The sequence below is a fragment of the Lissotriton vulgaris genome, chromosome 2_1, assembly GCF_964263255.1.
Source record: "Lissotriton vulgaris chromosome 2_1, aLisVul1.2, whole genome shotgun sequence".
Classification (NCBI taxonomy): Eukaryota; Metazoa; Chordata; class Amphibia; order Caudata; family Salamandridae; genus Lissotriton; species Lissotriton vulgaris.
In genome coordinates, this window is record NC_141687.1 from 1,741,852,132 (window position 1) to 1,741,872,134 (window position 20,003).

Sequence of the window (20,003 nt, forward strand, 5' to 3'; positions counted from 1 at the left end):
ACCAAACTTGTCTTCGCCCCAAACAGTCTTGTCCTCTACATTCTCCAAGGATTCGATTTCAATGCCCCCTACCCCCATATTCCCCTATGCAGCCTCGCCACTAATGCAGGTCTGGACTCCACTTTTTCCCCTCGGCTGCCATCTTGCCCCTATCCGTAGTTTCAGCGTTCTCTTCCTTCGCCCCTCTCTTCTCTCCTGTTTTATTTCCCCTCCTCCCTATGTCCCCTCCTCCCCACCTTAGCTCTTGCATCTCTCCTGCTCTTTCGCCGACTCGTTTCTTCATGGTTCCTTTTCACCCAGGATTCTTCATTTCTTCTTCTCTCGACGTTGTTAACATTCTTCTTCTTGACTAGGCTTCCTCCTTCTGCCCTAGATTTTCTCTTTACATTCCCTCCCGGGGTTCTCATATTTTCTCCAGTTCTCCACTTCTTAGCATCAAAAGACGTATGCTTTTCCTCTAGGCGCTAACCACTCTGCCGCTTCACTTGCCTATGCCATTTTCTAATTGCCTCTCAAAGCCCCTTCCTCTTATCCACACCGCCCGCCATCTTACTCCGCAGGACACTGTTCACCTGCTACATGTACTTGAACACGAGAAGCCGCATCGATGAAGGAAAAACACGTGTATTGTGCAGTGGAGAACCGCCTGCCACTCTAAGATAACCTGCACACATCCAGCCAGGACTTTCTTCTGCGCCGTGCTAGCGCGTGCCCAGCTCTTGGGGGTTTGTGGATAGTAACGTTGGACGTTGGATGTCGGTCCAGGGCCGCGCATGCGCGCCCGTGAATCCTCGAATTACCTGCAGTCCCAGAGCAGAGTCCCCTGGCGGCGTCTCCGCGGCTCAGCACGCTGTACCCGCGCATTCGCCAAGGCAGCACTCCTGGGTGCGCAGACCCAGAACAAATCAGATGAAAGCATTTTAAAATAGCTCCGGCCTATGAACTTCCTCCTGCGGCAGCACACCAGTGGGCAGAGGGCTTGGTGAGGATAAGCCCGCTCCTCAAGCAGATGCGGGCGGCGGCGCGCATTAACCCACTTCAAGCCAGCGGCCTACATTGTGAACATCTGTAAAGCATCGAATGGAGCTTGTGTCATCTGCGTTCAATGGGTTTGAATTACTAAATATGGTGGGTATGTAGGTTGGGCAACTGGCATGGGCACAAATTCAGGACAGTGAGTGTAAAAATTCAGGACTAAGGGTCAAAATTAAGGAGAAAAATTCAGGACAGGAGATCAAAATTCAGGACAAAAGGTATGCTTTACAGACACATCAGTGGATGTCATGCAATATTATATAAATAAACAGGCAAAGAACATAAGTACAAGTCACTTTCTCCTGCCCCGTCACTTTTCCTGTCCCGCCACCGCTCCTTCCCTGTCATTTCCCCTGCTCCGTCGCTGCTCCTGCCCAGTCACTGCTCCTACCCGGTCACCGCTCCTACTCGGTCACCGCTCCTACTCATGCCTAATCACAACACCTGCCACATCACTTCTCTTGCCCCGTCACTTCTCCTGCCCCGTCACTTCTCCTTCCCCGTTCACTGCTCTTGTCCGTTCACTGCTCCTGTCCGTTCACTGCTGATGCCCCATCGGTTCTCCTGCCCCGTCACCTCTCCTGCCCCGTCAACTCTCCTGTCCCGTTACTTCTGCCCATCACTGCTCCTGTCCCGCCACTGCTACTATCCCATCACTGCTCCTGCACCATCACTGCTCCTGCACCATCACTGCTCCTACTCGTTCACTGCTCCTGCCCGTTTACTGTTCCTGTCCGGTCAGCACTCCTGCTCATGCCCGATCACCACTCCTGCCCCGTCACTTCTCCTGGTCACTACTCCTGTCCGTTCACCGCTCCTATCCATTCACCGCTACTGCCCGGTCACCGCTCCTGCTCATGCCTAATCATCGCTCCTGCCCCGTCACTTCTCCTGCCCTGTCACTTCTCCTGCCCTGTCACTTCTCCTGCCCCGTCACTTCTCCTGCCCCGTCACTTTTCCTGCCCCGTCACTTCTCCTGCCCCGTCACCTCTCCTGCCCCGTCACCTCTCCTGCCCCGTCACCTCTCCTGCCCCGTCACCTCTCCTGCCCGTCACCTCTCCTTTTCCGTCACTGCTCCTGTCCCGTCACTGCTCCAGTCCCGTCACTGCTCCAGTCCCGTCATTGCTCCTGCCCCGTCACTCTCCGGGTGCAACATTGGCAAATAATACAAGGCCACAAGTTCCCCACAGTAATCTGCTTGGGGAAAGCTCCTATTTAATCACCAACTTCGATCTACTGGCTCCAAGTGAGTCACTGGCCTCCAAGGCAGTCACTGGCACATGCTATGCTAAAGGCAGACAGCGCACTGTCATTCGAAAGGGGATAATTAGCCTCAGTCGGAATGACAGTGTGCCTGTCCACAGTCTGTGCAAACTCAGTGAGGGGCTGCTGCAGCCTCTGGAGTTCAGCAGAGAAGTGAGAGCTGGCCCCTGAGAACTTTTAATCTCTTGGGGCTTCTCGCAGGGGAACAGAACAACTCGCTGTAATTAATCTTCAAAATTACGGGCAAAAGGCGTTGTAAAAGGAATAATTACGGATAATTCAAAAAAGGGGGTGGTGATGAACAGAGTGTCTGAATTAAGCAGACCACTCTTACCCAGTCCAAAGATCAGGGATTGATCCATCACCGTTTTTTAGCTCACTGCACCATCCCAGCTCAGAACCTGGCTACATGCAAATTAGTCTGTTCCTGTCCCAGTGCATGATGGGAACAGGGCAATATTGCACTGGGCCAGGGACAGACTAATTTGCATATAGCCAGGTTCTGAGCTGGGATGGTGCAGTGAGCTAAATAACGGTGATGGATCAAGCCCTGATCTTTGGACTGGGTAAGAGTGGTCTGCTTAATTCAGACACTCTGTTCATCACCACCCCCTTTTCTGATTCGTTTTTGGCCACTATAGGTGTGGCAGGGTATACTCAGACATGAGTCCCTTGCTCACTGCACCATTAGGATTCAAGCAAGCCGGGCCGACGACGGCTGAAATGCCAGAAACCGGTCCCCGGAAGCTTGTCCCCTTTCTGGTGAAGAATTGGCTTGGTAGTTTGGTCTGCCCTGTTCCCATGATGCACTGGGCCAGGGACAGACTAATTTGCATATAGCCAGGTTCTGAGCTGGGATGGTGCAGTGAGCTAAATAACGGTGATGGATCAAGCCCTGATCTTTGGACTGGGTAAGAGTGGTCTGCTTAATTCAGACACTCTATTCATCACCACCCCCTTTTCTGAATCGTTTTTGGCCACTATAGGTGTGGCAGGGTATACTCAGACATGAGTCCCTTGCTCACTGCCCCATCAGGATTCAAGCAAGCCGGGCCGACGACGGCTGAAATGCCAGAAACCGGTCCCCGGAAGCTTGTCTCCTTTCTGGTGAAGAATTGGCTTGGTAGTTTGGTCTGCCCTGTTCCCATGATGCACTGGGCCAGGGACAGACTAATTTGCATATAGCCAGGTTCTGAGCTGGGATGATGCAGTGAGCTAAATAACGGTGATGGATCAAGCCCTGATCTTTGGACTGGGTAAGAGTGGTCTGCTTAATTCAGACACACTGTTCATCACCACCCCCTTTTCTAATTACAGATAAGACACCCAAATGACTCACGGTCTGAGAAATTTACGGACGGTTGGTCACCCTATGAGTATGTGGGTGTACCTGCTGTCGACATCTATGCAGTGACGTAACAAACCTCAGACTCCCCCTGCGAGGTAATGTGAGGGGCTCCCCATTACCCATTCTTCAGCAGCCTTACTGCTTCCCCGCTCTTTATTTGGTAGCAGGTGGCCTGGCCAAGTGGCCCCCCTTTGAGATGAATGGTGTGCCCACCTGCACCGTGGGGGGGGGGGCATAGAGGTGCCTGCATGGTCTCCTCAGGAGTGCTGTTCCCATGAAACTGTTCCATTGCTTATATGCAGTCCAGTTGTCAGGGGAGTCCTGCTTTTCCGACTAATCTTTTGTCACTGATGAATACAAAAAACGTTGGATGGAATGCTGATATTGTCTCAGCCACTGGTAATTACTTGGGACCACATCCCAGTTTGTTTTTTAGGTGCCCACCATGCCACATCAGACCAGATCTTTCCATATGAAAATCCGCTTTGGTTCTGCTCCACTAGGAACAGTCCATCCCGACTGACTAGCCAGACTCTCCCTCTCCAAACCGGATTACAAGAAACCTAAGACTATTTTTTTCCTTATATGGGCATCTTCAGTCAGGTTCAGCTTAGTTCCAGTGGCACAGTAAGAACAGCGCCCATATCTGACCATACTCGTCCCACTTAGGGTGTCACAATGAAGAATGGAAAAAAGTGATGGATTGAATTTTTGAATTCATTTCAGGCACTGATAATTACTCAGGTCACATGCCAGTCCATCTATTCTGTGCCCACTATTCCACCTCAGATTAAACCCAGCCATATGGAAGTCAGCCTTGAGTCCCTTCCAGGAGAAAAAGTCCTAACTGAACTGCTAAGCCTAGTTTTCTCCAGACCGGAACGCAAGCAACCCAAGACTGGTTTCAGCCTATTTGGGCCTTTTCAGTTCAGCAAGATAGTGATCACGCAGCCCATATCTGGGCATACCCACTTGGTGCGTCACATTGAAGAATACAAAAAAATTATGGAGTGAATGCTTGATATAATTTTAATCACTGTTTATTCTCTGTGCTACATCCGGGTGCATCTGTTTTTTGCCCTCTCAGATTAGACCCAACCAAATGCAAATCAGCCTTGATCCTGTTTCACTAGGAACAGTCCAGTCCGAACTGCCAAGGCAGGTATCGTCTGAAGCACAAGCAACCCAAGATTGGTCTTACCCAATTTTGGCCTCTTCAATTGGCTTCAGCTTGCTTCCAACAACACTGTGAGCATAGGATCCACGTCTAGGCATACTCTCCGCACTTAGGGTTTGACAGTGAAGAATACAAAAAGGAGATGGATGGAATGCTTGAATTAATCTCAGCCACTGGCAGTTACTCGGCCCTGTATCCCTGACTATCATTTTTTGCCCACCATGCCACCTCAGATTAGGCCCTACCTTATGCGAATCAGCTTTGATCCTGCTCCAGTAGTGACACTCCAGTCCGAACTGCGAAGCCAGGCCCTCTCCGAACTGAAACACAAGCAACCAAGACTGGTTTTCGCCTATATGGGTCTCTTCAGTCAGGTGCAGCTTGGTTCCAGTGGCACAATGAGAACATAACCCAGATCTGCTCATACATGTTACGCTGGGGGTGCCACAGTGAAGAATATAAAACAAATAAACTGAGCTGTTAGTAATTACTTGGGCCAATATCTCACTCCATTGTTTTTTTTTGTTTTTTTGCCATCCATTCCACCTCAAAATAGACCCAGCCAACTTCAAATCAGCATTGATCCTGGAAGGCCTCTTTTACTGTTGCATAACTCCTCCACTTCCTACCTCCCTGACTAACTGGCGATAACTATTCCAGCTGCTGACAGACACCAATGGCAGGCCACTGCCAGACCCTCGGCTTCCCCTTCTATACTAGTAGTGAAAGAAGGGGGTTCCCCAATGGGCTTTTAAGGATGTAGGCAGGTCGTGGGGGGAAGAAAACTGAAAATAGAACAAGGAGCGTAACCCCGCCTAGTGATATAATGGTCCTAACAATAAGATCCAACCAATATGTATGGGGTGATTGGTCTAGGAGTTAGCATTACACATAACAAAAATTAGTCAATCCAATTATACTCAAGAGCAGGTATTTAGGAAATATATATATATATATATATATATATATATATATATATATATATTATTTATTTATTTATTTATTTTTTATATACTCTTAGAATTGATGTAGAAAAATCATACAAAAATAGATAACATTTTAAATCCACATAATATTTTTTAGAATATCAAAAGACATACATTGGTGAAAGGAGGGGTAAAAATAAGAGAAATTCATCCTACTTTGGGACCTACCCAGTAACAAACCACACTTCAATCATACTCTCATACTCACTGATTTCAAAATTAATCTACCTAATATTCTATCATTCCACTTTCATTCTTCCATTCATTCCTATCGTCCTGGCGTATGCAACACAGAGATGGTAAATCTGTTGCATAAATCAGTATGTTATTCCAGGCAGATGACATTAATACGGGTCCTGATGAATATAGGACAGTGTGCCGTATTCCTGGAAACACAAGCCGACGCGCGTTTCGGTGACAGGCCAGTGGGGCCACACCTTCGTCAGGGCTGGGGATTGTTGACTGGGAGGGGAAGGAGTAAAGATCTGAAAGTAAAAACAATGTCTTAGATTTTTTGTTCTATATATACAAAACAAGCATAGAATATTCAAACATATACTTTTTCACTGTTTGATGCTTTTTAACAAAAATACGTATTGATAATTGGTATGATGACTATATGGTTGGCTTTTTGTGGCTGTGCATTGCCAAACTACCTAATGACACTCCCTAAAACAGACTCCCGGTTAGGTGAGATCTGTAAAAGGCACAGAGACAACCTAAACTAAGCGACCCATTAAGTACATATCATCAAAACTCTCATATACAACATTATTGCATACATTCATTCTGGTGCGCATTTGACCAAATGTAGGAACGTTTTTACAATTACTGGCAACGGTCTAAGGCTTAGAAATTGGAAAGCCCGACCTCCAGGTGAAGTCATTTATTCTCAGATGTAGATAAACGGGGAGATTGTTGGCATAATTCCTGGGTGACTATTTAATTGTTGTTAGTATGTAACAATAATTAAATAGTCACCCAGGAATTATGCCAACAATCTCCCCGTTTATCTACATCTGAGAATAAATGACTTCACTTGGAGGTCGGGCTTTCCAATTTCTAAGCCTTAGACCGTTGCCAGTAATTGTAAAAACTTTCCTACATTTGGTCAAATGCGCACCAGAATGAATGTATGCAATAATGTTGTATATGAGAGTTGTGATGATATGTACTTAATGGGTCGCTTAGTTTAGGTTATCTCTGTGCCTTTTACAGATCTCACCTAACCGGGAGTCTGTTTTAGGGAGTGTCACTAGGTAGTTTGGCAATGCACAGCCACAAAAAGCCAACCATATAGTCATCATACCAATTATCAATACGTATTTTTGTTAAAATGCATCAAACAGTGAAAAAGTATATGTTTGAATATTCTATGCTTGTTTTGTATATATAGAACAAAAAATCTAAGACATTGTTTTTACTTTCAGATCTTTACTCCTTCCCCTCCCAGTCAACAATCCCCAGCCCTGACGAAGGTGTGGCCCCACTGGCCTGTCACCGAAACGCGCGTCGGCTTGTGTTTCCAGGAATACGGCACACTGTCCTATATTCATCAGGACCCGTATTAATGTCATCTGCCTGGAATAACATACTGATTTATGCAACAGATTTACCATCTCTGTGTTGCATACGCCAGGACGATAGGAATGAATGGAAGAATGAAAGTGGAATGATAGAATATTAGGTAGATTAATTTTGAAATCAGTGAGTATGAGAGTATGATTGAAGTGTGGTTTATTACTGGGTAGGTCCCAAAGTAGGATGAATTTCTCTTATTTTTACCCCTCCTTTCACCAATGTATGTCTTTTGATATTCTAAAAAATATTATGTGGATTTAAAATGTTATCTATTTTTGTACGATTTTTCTACATCAATTCTAAGAGTATATAAAAAATAAATAAATAAATAAATAAATAATATATATATTTCCTAAATATCTGCTCTTGAGTATAATTGGATTGACTAATTTTTGTTATGTGCAATGCTAACTCCTAGACCAATCACCCCATACATATTGGTTGGATCCTATTGTTAGGACCATTATATCACTAGGCGGGGTTACGCTCCTTGTTCTATTTTCAGTCCCCTTCTATACTAGCCCCATGTCTACCCAGGATTTCATTTGAACTAAGTGTTGTCCTCCAGCAATCAATGCTGTGAAAAGCAATTTATGAACCTTCTGACCTTCCCAGTACACTGGCTGCCTGCCTTTTGACCGTGCGAGTCACTTATGCATCCACATGGGTGACCCACAGCAGAACCTTCTCGAAGCACCTTATTTCTAAGCTGCAATTCATTTGTTTACCGATAATAACTGGCTTAGGACTCCAAATTCAGTTTTTGCAGTATTGTTAGCAAAAGCGTTACATAGTAATTAACAATGCATTATAATTGGCAGACACTTCAGTTCAAGGTTGCAGATGTGTGACTATTGCTTTCTTGTGTATTTTAGGAATAAAAGTGGGAAGCATGCAGTGTTCTACCCAACATTAAAGGTAAGGCCTGATTGTGCTTGTTGCTCACCATCTATCAGATGTGAAAAGAAATAGGAACCTTTACATATCAATTGTCCGTTTTTTTCTGCTTGAGGAGACAGCAGTGTTCCATCTAATCCCATGCAACAGCCCCACTAGCTATAGCCCTCCTGTCCGGTACTGTCAGGGTTGGACTGGCCTATGGGGCAACCAGGCAGTTCCCAGTAGCTGGCATGACCTATCAGTGTGTCGTCTGTTTTGGACTCTTTTTGGGTCTGTTTTATGGTCCCTTGGGCCTCTTTCTACTGTTGATTTACCTGACATTAAAACAAACATTGCCTGCATTAAGTTAAAATCATTGCACTTTTCCATACTTGCAAAACACTTATACAACGTATCTTTCCAAGTTCAAAACCTCCCTAATTTGCAAACGTGGGTCACATTGTAGCTATCTAACTGGAAACACGTTTATTTTGGTTCCCAGGCCTATTTCGAGTCTCTGTCCAGTCATAGGTACAGCTGGAGACCAGGGCACTTCTGAAAGCCTAGATTCAGGCATATGCACAACTTTGTCCATGCCCTGTCCCAGGCCTTTCAGTGCGCCCAGGAGTTTCTCTTAGGGCCATCCCTTTTCTCAGTTCAGGTAATAAACGCTACTGCAGTAATGGTGGGCTTGTGTCCCCCCTTAGTCACATGCAGAAAACCATTAGATTCTTGAGTAGGGAGTGGTATGAAAAAACTGGGGGGTCTCTCAAATGGGCGTGGCCCATGTAATTAGTGCGTGGCTGCAAAAGTAAGCTAAACATCTGTGCTTAGCCTAGTGTACCGCCCGAGAGGTACTTTGCTGCTTCTGTCACTGCATCCAGTTATATGATAGAACAAGTAACATTACACCTACAACAAGCCAGTATTATTGGTTTTGTAAATGGTTGTTAGTTGCATAACATAAATAAGCAACAACCATGGCTTCGTAGTATAGCATGTTGAAAAGGTATCAGTTCTGAAATGATCAGACTATGAAAGACCTACAACGAGTCTCTTCGAAGTTGCATAAAAGGCAGTTAAGGGCGGTACTGCTGCAGAGTTGAGTTTTTTTTATCCTGAGGGTGAGGGCAAAAATGGAGAGCCTGATAAGGACCCATCTCAGCACCTGCTTTTCAGATCTGCCAGTGCTGAGCACCGGTAGGACCCAGCCCACTTAAAGCCCTGCTGTGGAGATAGTTTGGAATTCAGTTAATTGCGCACAAAAATACCTATCTCTTCGTCCTGCCAAATCAGGACTATGTCATCTATGACCTGAGACGGTAAGGGAAAAAGCTCATGAATCCTTAAATATAACGTTTCAATGGTTATAAGAGATTCTCTTGATTGCTGTGGTAGAAAGACTAATGACCAGTCCATTTATGCCATGTGATGACAGTGGTCTATTTACCACTTTACTCATGCTTGGTGAAGGAATGATTGGAATTAATTCCGTGAATATAATTCTTGGATATGCATGGAGCATATATAATTAATTCGGGCACAGGCAGTTAAATGAACTTCTCCAGGCTAAATCAAAACACTGAAGTGGTGTTTCAACCTGTAACAATAAAACAACCGCCAAATAACTCCTTGAGCAATACAAAAAAACAAATAGATCACTGCAAAGCAAATGTTGTGTATTGAAGCAGGAGTAGGCAGGGGTGTACCGTAACTCAGTGGCCATTAAAAACAAGCATTGGCATGGGTCTCACCTTTTTTCATCAAGTGCCAAGCTGTTGGCTTTGCCTGTGTAAATCTGTGAGGCATTGTTAAAAAAAATGAGATAAAAAAAAACATTCTAGAGGAAAAGCAAACACATATCTTAAGATATCTCAAAACTGTAGATTGAATTCAATGTTTCAATCTTTTTAGAATGGTATGGTTTATTTTTCATATGCTTTTCATTCAGGAAACTCTGAACAGGACTTAAAGAAATAAGGAATTGTCAGAATGTAAAGGGAATAAGGAAGTATCAGCTTGCAAAGGCCTAATTTACTTTCCACAGGATTCAGCCATTTTCTCCTCTGCAGTAACAGGGGGAACAGATTTATGGGCCTTCAGTAGAAGCGTCATGTTAAGTACAATTTCTGTCTCAGAGGGCCAGCTGAGAGAGAGAGTAAAAGACGACTTTTTCACCAGTGCCCTAAAAGCTTTTATATGCCATATCTTAGTGCTTTTATGCAATATATGGAATACAAGAAAAATAACCCTTAACCCCTTTGCTGCGAGGCCTTTCCCCCACCTGTGCTAAGCCTTTTTTGGGCTATTTGGGGTAGTTTGCGCTTAGGCCCCTTTAACTTTTTGACCACATAAGGTAGCCACGCCAAATTAGCGTCCTTTTTTTCCAACATCATGGGGATTCTAAAGTTACCCAGGGTTTGTAGATTCCCCTGAAGGGGACCCAGATATTAGCCAAAATACAGCTACATTTTGTTTTTTTTGGGCAAAATGGGAAAAAAGTGCTGCAAATGAAAGCGTCTGTTTTTTTCCCTGCAAATGGTATCAAAAAACGGTTTGTGGAGCTGGCATTTAACATTTTCCCAGCTTTTAGGGAATGACAGACTTTTGACGGAAAACCAGATTTTTTTTACACAGTTTTGGGATTTTACCTGGATATAGCCTATTTCTGCTATTCGTTGTGCTTTCAACCTTCTTCCAGTTAATGGTAGAAATGGGTAGGAACGCAATAATGGATCCTGGAAAGCTATACATTTTAGAAAAGTAGACAAAATTCTGAATTGAGAAAGGGGTCATTTGTGTAGATCTTTCAAGGTTTCTTTATTAAAACTAAGAGTTAAATATAGGAAAAATTGAAAATTAGTTGAAAAAACAGCCATTTGTGTCAATGTTTTCAGCTGTAACTTCTTGTAACTATGACAGCTGTTTGAAAGCAATATACTGTTACATCCGCTGGACCTTTCTGGTTGTGGGGATATATAGGACTTAAAGGTTCACCAAGAACCCGACGAACCCAGAGCCAATAACTGAGCAGCGCCTTGCAATGTTTTTTTATTATGTACTGGGTTTATGGCAATTATTCTGGGAAAATGTTTAAATGTAAAAATCGGTATGAAAGACACCTATGTATTTCTAAAATGGGAACAAAATGTAGAGTTTAAAAACAGTAGATATTTGCACATTTCCGAAATTGGGAATACCCATACTGGCATGAGAATTATAGGTTATTTTTCAAAATGGCTTATTTTTTACACATTGTATTTCATTTGGAAGGCAGAAATGCATCGAAAGTCAATAGATAATAACAGTTGCTCTACAATTCTGTGTTACCCTAAGTCTCCCCCCAATAAAATGGTACCTCACTTGTGTGGGTAGGCCTAGTGTCCACGACAGGAAACGGCTCAAAACGCAACATGGACACACCACATTTTCACAGTGAAAAATGACCCTTTTTTTGCAAAGTGCCTAGCTGTAGTTTTTTAACCCTAGCACTGCTGGCACCTAGGGAAACCTAGCAAACTTATACATTTTTGAAAACTAACCCAGGGGAATCCAGGATGGGGTGACTTGACTGCCTCTCACCAGGTTATGTTACCCAAAATCCCTTGCAAACGTAATAAATTGTCCAAAAAAACACATTTTCCTCACATTTCTGTGGTGGAAAGTTCTGGAATTTGCTTGGATGCACAAAATTCCACCCATCCCCCGTTCCCATAAGTCTTCAGAGAAAAATGGTAACTTACTTGTGTGGGTAGGCTTAGTGCCCACGACAGGAAACCGCCCAAAACGCAACGTGGACACACCACATTTTCACAGTGAAAAATGACCCTTTTTTGCAATGTGCCTAGCTGTCGTTTTTGAACCCTAGCTCTTCTAGCACCTAGGGAAACCTAGCAAACCTATACATTTTTGAAAACCAGACACCAAGCGAAATCCAGGATGGGGTGAGCTGACTGGCTCTCACCAGGTTCTGTTACCCAGAATCCCTTTGCAAACCTAAAAAAATGTCAAAAAAACACTTTTTCCTGACATTTCTGTGGTGGAAAGTTCTGGAATCTGTGTCGAGCCACACAATTCCACCCACCCCGCGTTCCCTTAAGTCTTCCGAGAAAAATTGTACCTCACTTGCATGGGTGGGTCAAGTACCCGTGAAAGGCAAGGGCCCAAAACCTATTGAGGTGACATCAAAATTACCTATCACAAACCAACCTCGTTTTGCAAGGGGGTCCCATAAGTTTTTGGCCCGCCGCTCGGTGGCCATCTAGCGAAACCTACCAGACCCACACATTTCTGGCAACTAGACACCCGGAGGAATCGAGCGAGGTATGGCTTGCGCGGGTTCCCAACATTCTCCTACCCAGAATCCCCTGCAAACCTCAAATTTCATAGAAAAAAAAAACTTTTTCTCAAATTTCCATGAGGGAATCTGTGTGGTTCCACAAATTTTCTCCCACCCAGTGTTTCCCCAGGTCTCCCATTAAAAATGGTACCTCACTTGCGTGGGTTGGTCAAGGACCCGCTACAGGCAGGGGCCCAACACCTATTGAGGCAACATCAAAATTACCTATCACACACCAACCTGGTTTTGCAAGGGGTCACATGAGTTTTTGGCCTGGGGCGTGGTGGCCATCTAGGGAAATCTACCAAACCCACATATTTCTGGGAACTAGACACCCAGGGGAGTCCAGTGAGGTATGGCTTGCGTGGGTTCCCCAACATTCTCCTACCCAGAATCCCCTGCAAACCTCAAATTTAGCTGAAAAATATCACCTTTTCTCAAATTTCTGTGTGGGAAACTTCTAGAATCTGCGTGGATCCACAAATTTCTTCCTATCCAGCATTCCCCCAGGTCTCCCAATAAAAATGGTACCTCACTTGCATGGGTGGGTCAAGTACTCGCGCCAGGCAAGGGCCAAAACCTATTGAGGTGACATAAAAATTACCTATCACAAACCAACCTGATTTGGCAAGGGGATCCCCTTAGTTTTTGGCCTGGGGCTAGGCGGCCATCTAGGGAAGCCTACCAAACCCATACATTTCTGGAAACTAGACACCCGGGGGAGTCAAGCGAGGTATGGCTTGCGTGGGTCCCCCAACATTCTCCTACCCAAAATCTCCTGCAAACCTCAAATTTTGCTGAAAAAAATCATTTTTTTCTCAAATTTCTCTGTGAGAAAGTTCTGGAACATTTCCTCCCACCCAGCATTCCCCCAGTTCTCCTGATTAAAATGGTACCTCACTCGCGTGGCTGGGTCAAGGACCCGCGACAGGCAAGGGCCCAAAACCTATCGAGGCGAAATGAAAATGACCTATAAAAAAACAACCTGGTTTTGGGGGGGGGGGGGAAACATCTGGGGTTTTGGCCCTGGGCTCATCGCCCATCTTGGGAAAGTACCAAACCCAAACATTTCAGGAGACTAGACACCCGGGGAGTTAAATGAGGTATGGCTTGCATGGATCCCCCAGAGTTTTCCTACCCAGAATGCCGTGCAAACCTTAAATTTAGCTGAAAAACTAATTTTTCCACAAATGTTTGCATGAAATCGCTGTGCCGGCACAAATGTCCTACCCCACAGCGTTCCCCTGAGTCTCTCAAGTAAAATGATACCTCACTTGTGTGGGTGGGCAAGGGCCTGTGACTGGGAAGAGCCCAAAACATAAGGAATAAGGGTGTAGCACCGAGAATTCCAAGTGCTAAATTTTTTTAAAAAATAGGTTTTTATCCAATTCTGCATTGGACACCCACACAAGTGAGGTATCATTTTACTCGGTACACTAAAGAGAACGCTGTGGGATAGGACATTTGTGCTGGCACAGTGATCCCACACAAAAATATGTAGAAAATGTGTTTTTTTAGCTAAATTTGAGGTTTGCATGGCATTCTGGGTAGGAAAACGTTGGGGAAGCCATGCAAGCCATACCTCATTGGACTCCCAAGTTTGTCTAGTTTTTAAAAATGTGTGGGTTTGGTACTTTTCCAAGATGGCCGGTGAGCCTGGGGCTAAAATCCCACGTGCCCCCCCAAAACCAGGTAGTTTTCTTATAAGTAATTTTGAAGTCTGCACAGTAAGATTTGGGCCATTTCCTGTTGCAGCCACTATGCCTACCCACACAAGTGAGGTACCATTTTTATTGGGAGACCTGGGGCAACGCTGGGTGGGAGGAAATTTGTGGATCCACTTAAAAAAGTGACTTTTTTCAGCGAAACTTGAGGTTTGCAGGGGATTCTGGGTAGGAGAATGTTGGTTGACTCACGCAAGCCATACCTCGCTGGACTCTCAAGTTTATCTAGTTTTCAAAAATGTGTGGGTTTGGTAGGTTTTCCTAGATGGCCGCCAAGCCCAAGTCCAAAAACCTATGGGACCCCCCCTTGCAAAACCATGTGATACGTAATTTTGATGTCGCCTCAATAGGTTTTGGGCCCTTGCCTGTCGCAGGTCCTTGACCCACCCAGTCGAGTGAGGTACCATTTTTATTAGGAAACCTTGGGGACCTCTGGGTGGGAGAAAGTTTGTGGAAGCACGCAGATTCCAGTACTTTCCCTCATAAGGGGAGCTACCCTGGCCTAAGGGGTTCCCCCCAAACAGTAAATCAATATCGCCATTTAAAAAAAAAATCCCTGGGTCTAGTGGGCAATCCTGCTTCACGATCGCACAATCGTTTAGCAGGAATGCACAAAAGAGGCATCAGGGGAAAGGAAAACCCTTTCCTTTCTCCCAATGCCTCTTTTGTTTAAATCCCCCCCTCCCATGAGGAGAAACTTACCTCCTCTCTTCCCAACGTGCTGGAAGCAAATGGCTTCTACTGCTTTGGGAATCCTCTAATGACGTCAGTGATGATGTGGAAATGTGCGGGGGAGGCAGGGGAAGGGCTTCCCCTGCCTTCCCCGGTGGGGGCACATAGATGGGTGGCCCACGGGGGAGCTTTCCCCATGGGTGGGTGCTATGACGGCCAGGAGATTTCCCACACACACGCCACCCGTGACGCCGGACAGTGAGCCGTCCCATGCACGGAAATGGTTAAACCATGGTTTTAGCTATACCCCAGCAAAACATCCCTGATTCTGTGCTTTTAAAGAGAAGCTCAGCTGAGCAAGGACCCACACAGCACAGGCGGTGAGAGGGTATCTGAGGTGTGAAGTAGCACACAAGGGAGAGCTAGAAAATATGTGCACTCTTATGGAGTACTGAATGCATAAGAAAAAAGTGTTTCCGTAATAGCAGCAATGGATTGATACATGAAAGCCAATCAAAATAATCATAAAGAGGCTATGCTCCAGGTGAGGGACAAACACAAGAGAAGACCAGCATTCCATTTAATAAGAATAAAATGATTGACAATGGCAGCCCATTGTAAGTAATGGGCTAGTAGTAAACCGACTGTAAGCTCACAGTAGGTCTTTTGCAACCCGACTGCTTATGTTGTTTGATAGGATTAACCTATACAACTGCTGTTGCTCAACTCCTTATTAAATGCTGACCCCACTGTTTCCTTCCACTCTCCACATTCCAACAAACCTCCAGGGCAAAAATCCTGGGAATGTGTTGTAATTGAATATGCTCTCTTCGTAAGCAGTAGAGGGTGGATGCGTTGTATTTGTCCCTGGTCCTGTTAGAGTATGCAGTAGAGGGTGAGTGTAGGAGGGGTGTGGAGTAGATGCATTTATTTTACTAGTCCTATTACTGACTGGCTGGCAGTAGAGGTAGGTTTAAAACACATGCCTGATCCTGCAAGCGAGTGCTATAGTAGGTATGTGGCTTACATGTGTGTCACTGGGGGTGTATGATATCAAAGGATATTGATGAGTGACTGAGGACAGACAGAGATTGGGCTAAGCAAAGAGGATGCTACTCCTGGTGGGGTACTTTACTATGTAACCGGTAAACTCTTTAATAAACCTACAACTTGTTATTCTACGTGAACTGGCTACCTGTCTCTTGCTTATGAAGAGACTACATTCGGTTACATAATGGTGATGATTGGAAAACAATCCTACATTTGAGAGAGACCCTGATGAAAACAAAAAAGAGAAGGTAGGTTGAGGACAAAGGCAACTTATGTGTCAGAGAAACTGATGCAAACAAAGAGAAAAAGAGACTGAAAACATAAGAAGAGAAAAACAGATTGAAGACATAACAAGAGAAAAAGAAACATCTGCACCCCACTAGTGTCTTTTCCAACAAACCCAAAGACTGACAACTGAAGGGCGCATGCCAAGCGGAAATCGGAATATACTCAGAGTGATCGGGATGGTTGATCGTGCAACCAATGAAAAGATTGAGTGAGTTGCCTTCGCTGCAGCATTTTGTCACATTTGCTGGACATGCCGGTGGTGAGTGAACAATGCAAAAACAGTTGATGGACAAAATGCAGAACAATGTCATACATTCACCCCAGTACAGAGATCTGGGCCTAAATCCATCGTTTTTTTGCACTCCACACCACCCCAGTTCAGACATTGCCATATGCAAATAAGCCTTGACCCTGTGCCTCATGGGAACAGTCCAGCCCGAACTGCCAGCAAGTGAAGGCATGTCGTGGTGAGTGAGCCAGCAGTGTGTGAGATGCAGGCACTTAACAGTTAGTGTAAAGCCTTAAAATGGTGTGTTAGTGTTAACAGGCTGTGGACTGTTGTTGTTGGCCTTACCCCATTGTGCATGCTGTTGGGAGCGCAAGTAATTGTAGCAGCATTTCAAAAGGCGAGGCTGGCGGGCGCTGCTTTTAGGAATACAGTGTACCAGGAATTTCTTGCAACACTTTTTCCGGCACATCTGCAGAACGTACTCCATAGCGCATGTGAGGCACGCACATTCTAAGGACTGCCCCGTGCTGAGTGGTTCGAGAAGTGGCATAGAAAAAAAGACCTGATTGTGATTGGGGTTCAGAACAGGGCACAAGTCCTATAAAAAGAAGCGGGGGACTGACACTATGCAAAGTACCTCATGACGTCACGTGCTGTACGTGTCCCGGTGTCTGAAAATTACAAGCGGACACGTTCAGCAAATTTCTGTGGGGCCCATCTTCTTGGCAGGGTGGACGGCGTCCACCCTGTAAAAAAAAGTGGGGGGGGACGCCGTGTACCTGCGTGTACCCCCGACTCGAGCCCTGGTCCAGAATGGTGGTAAAAGTGATCCACTGGCATAGCGCGCACCGTTGGCAACAATCGCCACGTGTCATCTGATGTAAAAAAAAGTTTAGAACGTGTGCAGCTTAAAAGGGAAGAGCCACGTGTGTTTCATGCAACATGTCTGCAGCATTGTTACAGCAGTAGCCTTGTCGACAAAGCAGGAATTCATACCTTGTGGATGCGGCCGTAAAAAGGGAGAATCAGAGCAGCGCGACATGAGTGGCGCATCTGTTTGTATTTTATAATTTTACTAGCAGCCCGTCCCGACCTTGTCCGGGAGCAATCAGGCTTGCCCGACCCCCGTCTGCCCGGGCCGGCCATCAGCCCGGGCCTCGGGCTGCCCTGACCCCCGCCTGCCCGGACATTGTCCTCCGGAGGCTTACCTCACACAATTATGCCAGAGAGGCCCAATGTTGCACTGGTGGCCAGCAGCAGCGCCTGAGGCACTGGGGAGCTTTCTGGGTAAGTGGAGCTCTGGCGCTCGTTTGCAGGGAGGCGAGGAGGAGCAGAGGTTGCAGGGATAAGAGAAGGAGTTCACAGAGTATGGAGCGGCCGGCGGGAGTCGGGAGCTTGAGCACAATTATGCCAGAGGGTCCCCCGCCTGTCCCGACCCCCGCCTGCCCTGACATTGTCCCCCGGAGCCTTTTTGTTGTAACTCCCCGTCCCCCGCGTGCCCCGACCCCCGCCTGCCCCGACATTGTCCCCCGGAGCCTTACCTCAGCCGCCGTTCCTCAGTTCAGTGCTCTATGCCGCTCCGCTGCTGCTCACCGCCTGTGTGCCGCTCGTCAGTGCTCCTCCCCGCGCCATGTCTGCCGCTCAGCCGCTGCTCCTCAGTTCAGTGCTCCACGCCACTCCACCCGTCTGCTGCTGCTCACCGCCTGTGTGCCGCTCGTCAGTGCTCCTCCCCCGCGCCATGTCCGACCCTCATCCTCGCGTTCCTCGCGCTCCTGGACGACGTCAGCACGCAGGTCGCGGCCGTCGCTACTTCGAGGGGACTACTTTTTTTTAATGTAAATTTTTTTAACATAACGTATTTTTTAAATTTATATAGCCTATGTCCATCTGCACACCCAGAGGATTCCAACGATATATTGGGTGTGTGGATTGGCGCTGTGGTTCCCGAGTTTACCCGCCTCAAAGCCTCAAAGTTCTTCCTTTTAATAGTAGTATAGATATCTTATGTTTTCTGTTCGCATTTTATTATTTCTAATAGAAGGAGATGTGTTATAATCTGCTATGCTTTTAATGCATTCTGTGCACACTTCCATTGTTCTCTGCTCTGCTCAGCCAGTGTGTGATGTCATGGAATGTTGGTGTGGGACTGGAGGTGGGTCGGCAGTTAGATAGAGAAGGGCTGAGAAAAGACGATGCTGCTCCTCGTGGGGTACCTTACCATGTAATGTGCAACCTGTTCAATAAACCTACAACCTGTTATTCTACATGAACTGGTTACCTGACTCATGCTTACCAAGAGGGTATCTTTCAATTACAACAGATTTATACCCTTTTTAGGCATGACTTTAATCTCCCCTATGCGTACTTGAGCATCTGGGCTCCACACAATTCGTTGTATTCCTGATCTTTCTCATGCACTAAAAAGATGAAACACTGGCAGTGGGAAGAAGCACGGTCTGTCTTCTGAGCCAAAATCCAAAATATCCTGTAATAATGTGATCCTGAACAATGGGGCCAGGGAAAAACCCATGGTGCCTGGTAATTTCACCTTGCAGACACACTTCTGGCTTTCTGTGCTATTTCCAGTCCCCTGCCAAACCTCTGCCTCACTTTAAGATACATCAACGGAAAAGCCTTCAAATACTTGAGTGATAAAATAAATCACTATGCCCTAGGATGCTGTCTCTGTTCTCTCCACTAAAATTAACAGCACATTCAGAAAGAGCCAGCTGTGGCTCATTGATTTTTGGGGCCTACATTGTCAATTATGAATTGCTGGAAACAACTTGGATAACAGAAAAGCGCTAACATGGCTAAGCCCGTTGGCTGACAGGAGTTTCCAGGTCAGCGAAGGACCGTTCTTGTCAAAGGTACATCAGCTGGTATGTGGATTGCCGCAGGGCTCCTCGTGAGCCCTACGCTTTTCAACATATAGGTCCAACCTGTATCAGACATTATCCCTGCCCTAGGTTTTACAGTGGTATCCTACGCAGACGACACCCAGATTGTCATCTCCCTGTCACCCTATACCAACTCTTCTTTGGAAAGACTAACTACATATCTGGAACAGGTGATAAGCTGGATGGCGGCTAGCTGTCTCAAGCTAAATGGGGACAAAACAGAGGTAATGGTGGATGGCAACATTCCTTTGCTTTGGAATCAATACTCTGCCCCTCATGCTTGGGAGAGTTCCCTACTCCAAAATCATTTCGGACAAAGACTTAACCAGGACTCACAGGCAAACAAGCATTTACAATGCAATGGTTTTGCCTTTGTTAAAGTTAGAGCGATTGGCATTGCTCTTGACATTATTTTTATTTATGTTTTTTTTTAACATAAATAAATGGCATTGTCATTTACAATGCCACTAGCTTTATCTCTCGCAAATGACACACACCAACACCCACAGAGAGCCCCCCCAACACACACAAA

At 45.8% G+C, this 20,003-nt stretch overlaps 1 protein-coding gene across 1 annotated transcript in view; it reads left to right on the forward strand.

The window, feature by feature from the left end:
• Positions 1-20,003, forward strand: part of CHID1 (chitinase domain containing 1) — a 1,807,841-nt gene that overhangs the window by 1,732,267 nt on the left and 55,571 nt on the right. Inside the window, exon 12 of the mRNA XM_086957742.1 lies at positions 8,266-8,308. Within this exon, the coding sequence (XP_086813868.1) occupies positions 8,266-8,308 (43 nt within the window). The remainder of the gene's footprint in view (positions 1-8,265; positions 8,309-20,003) is intronic.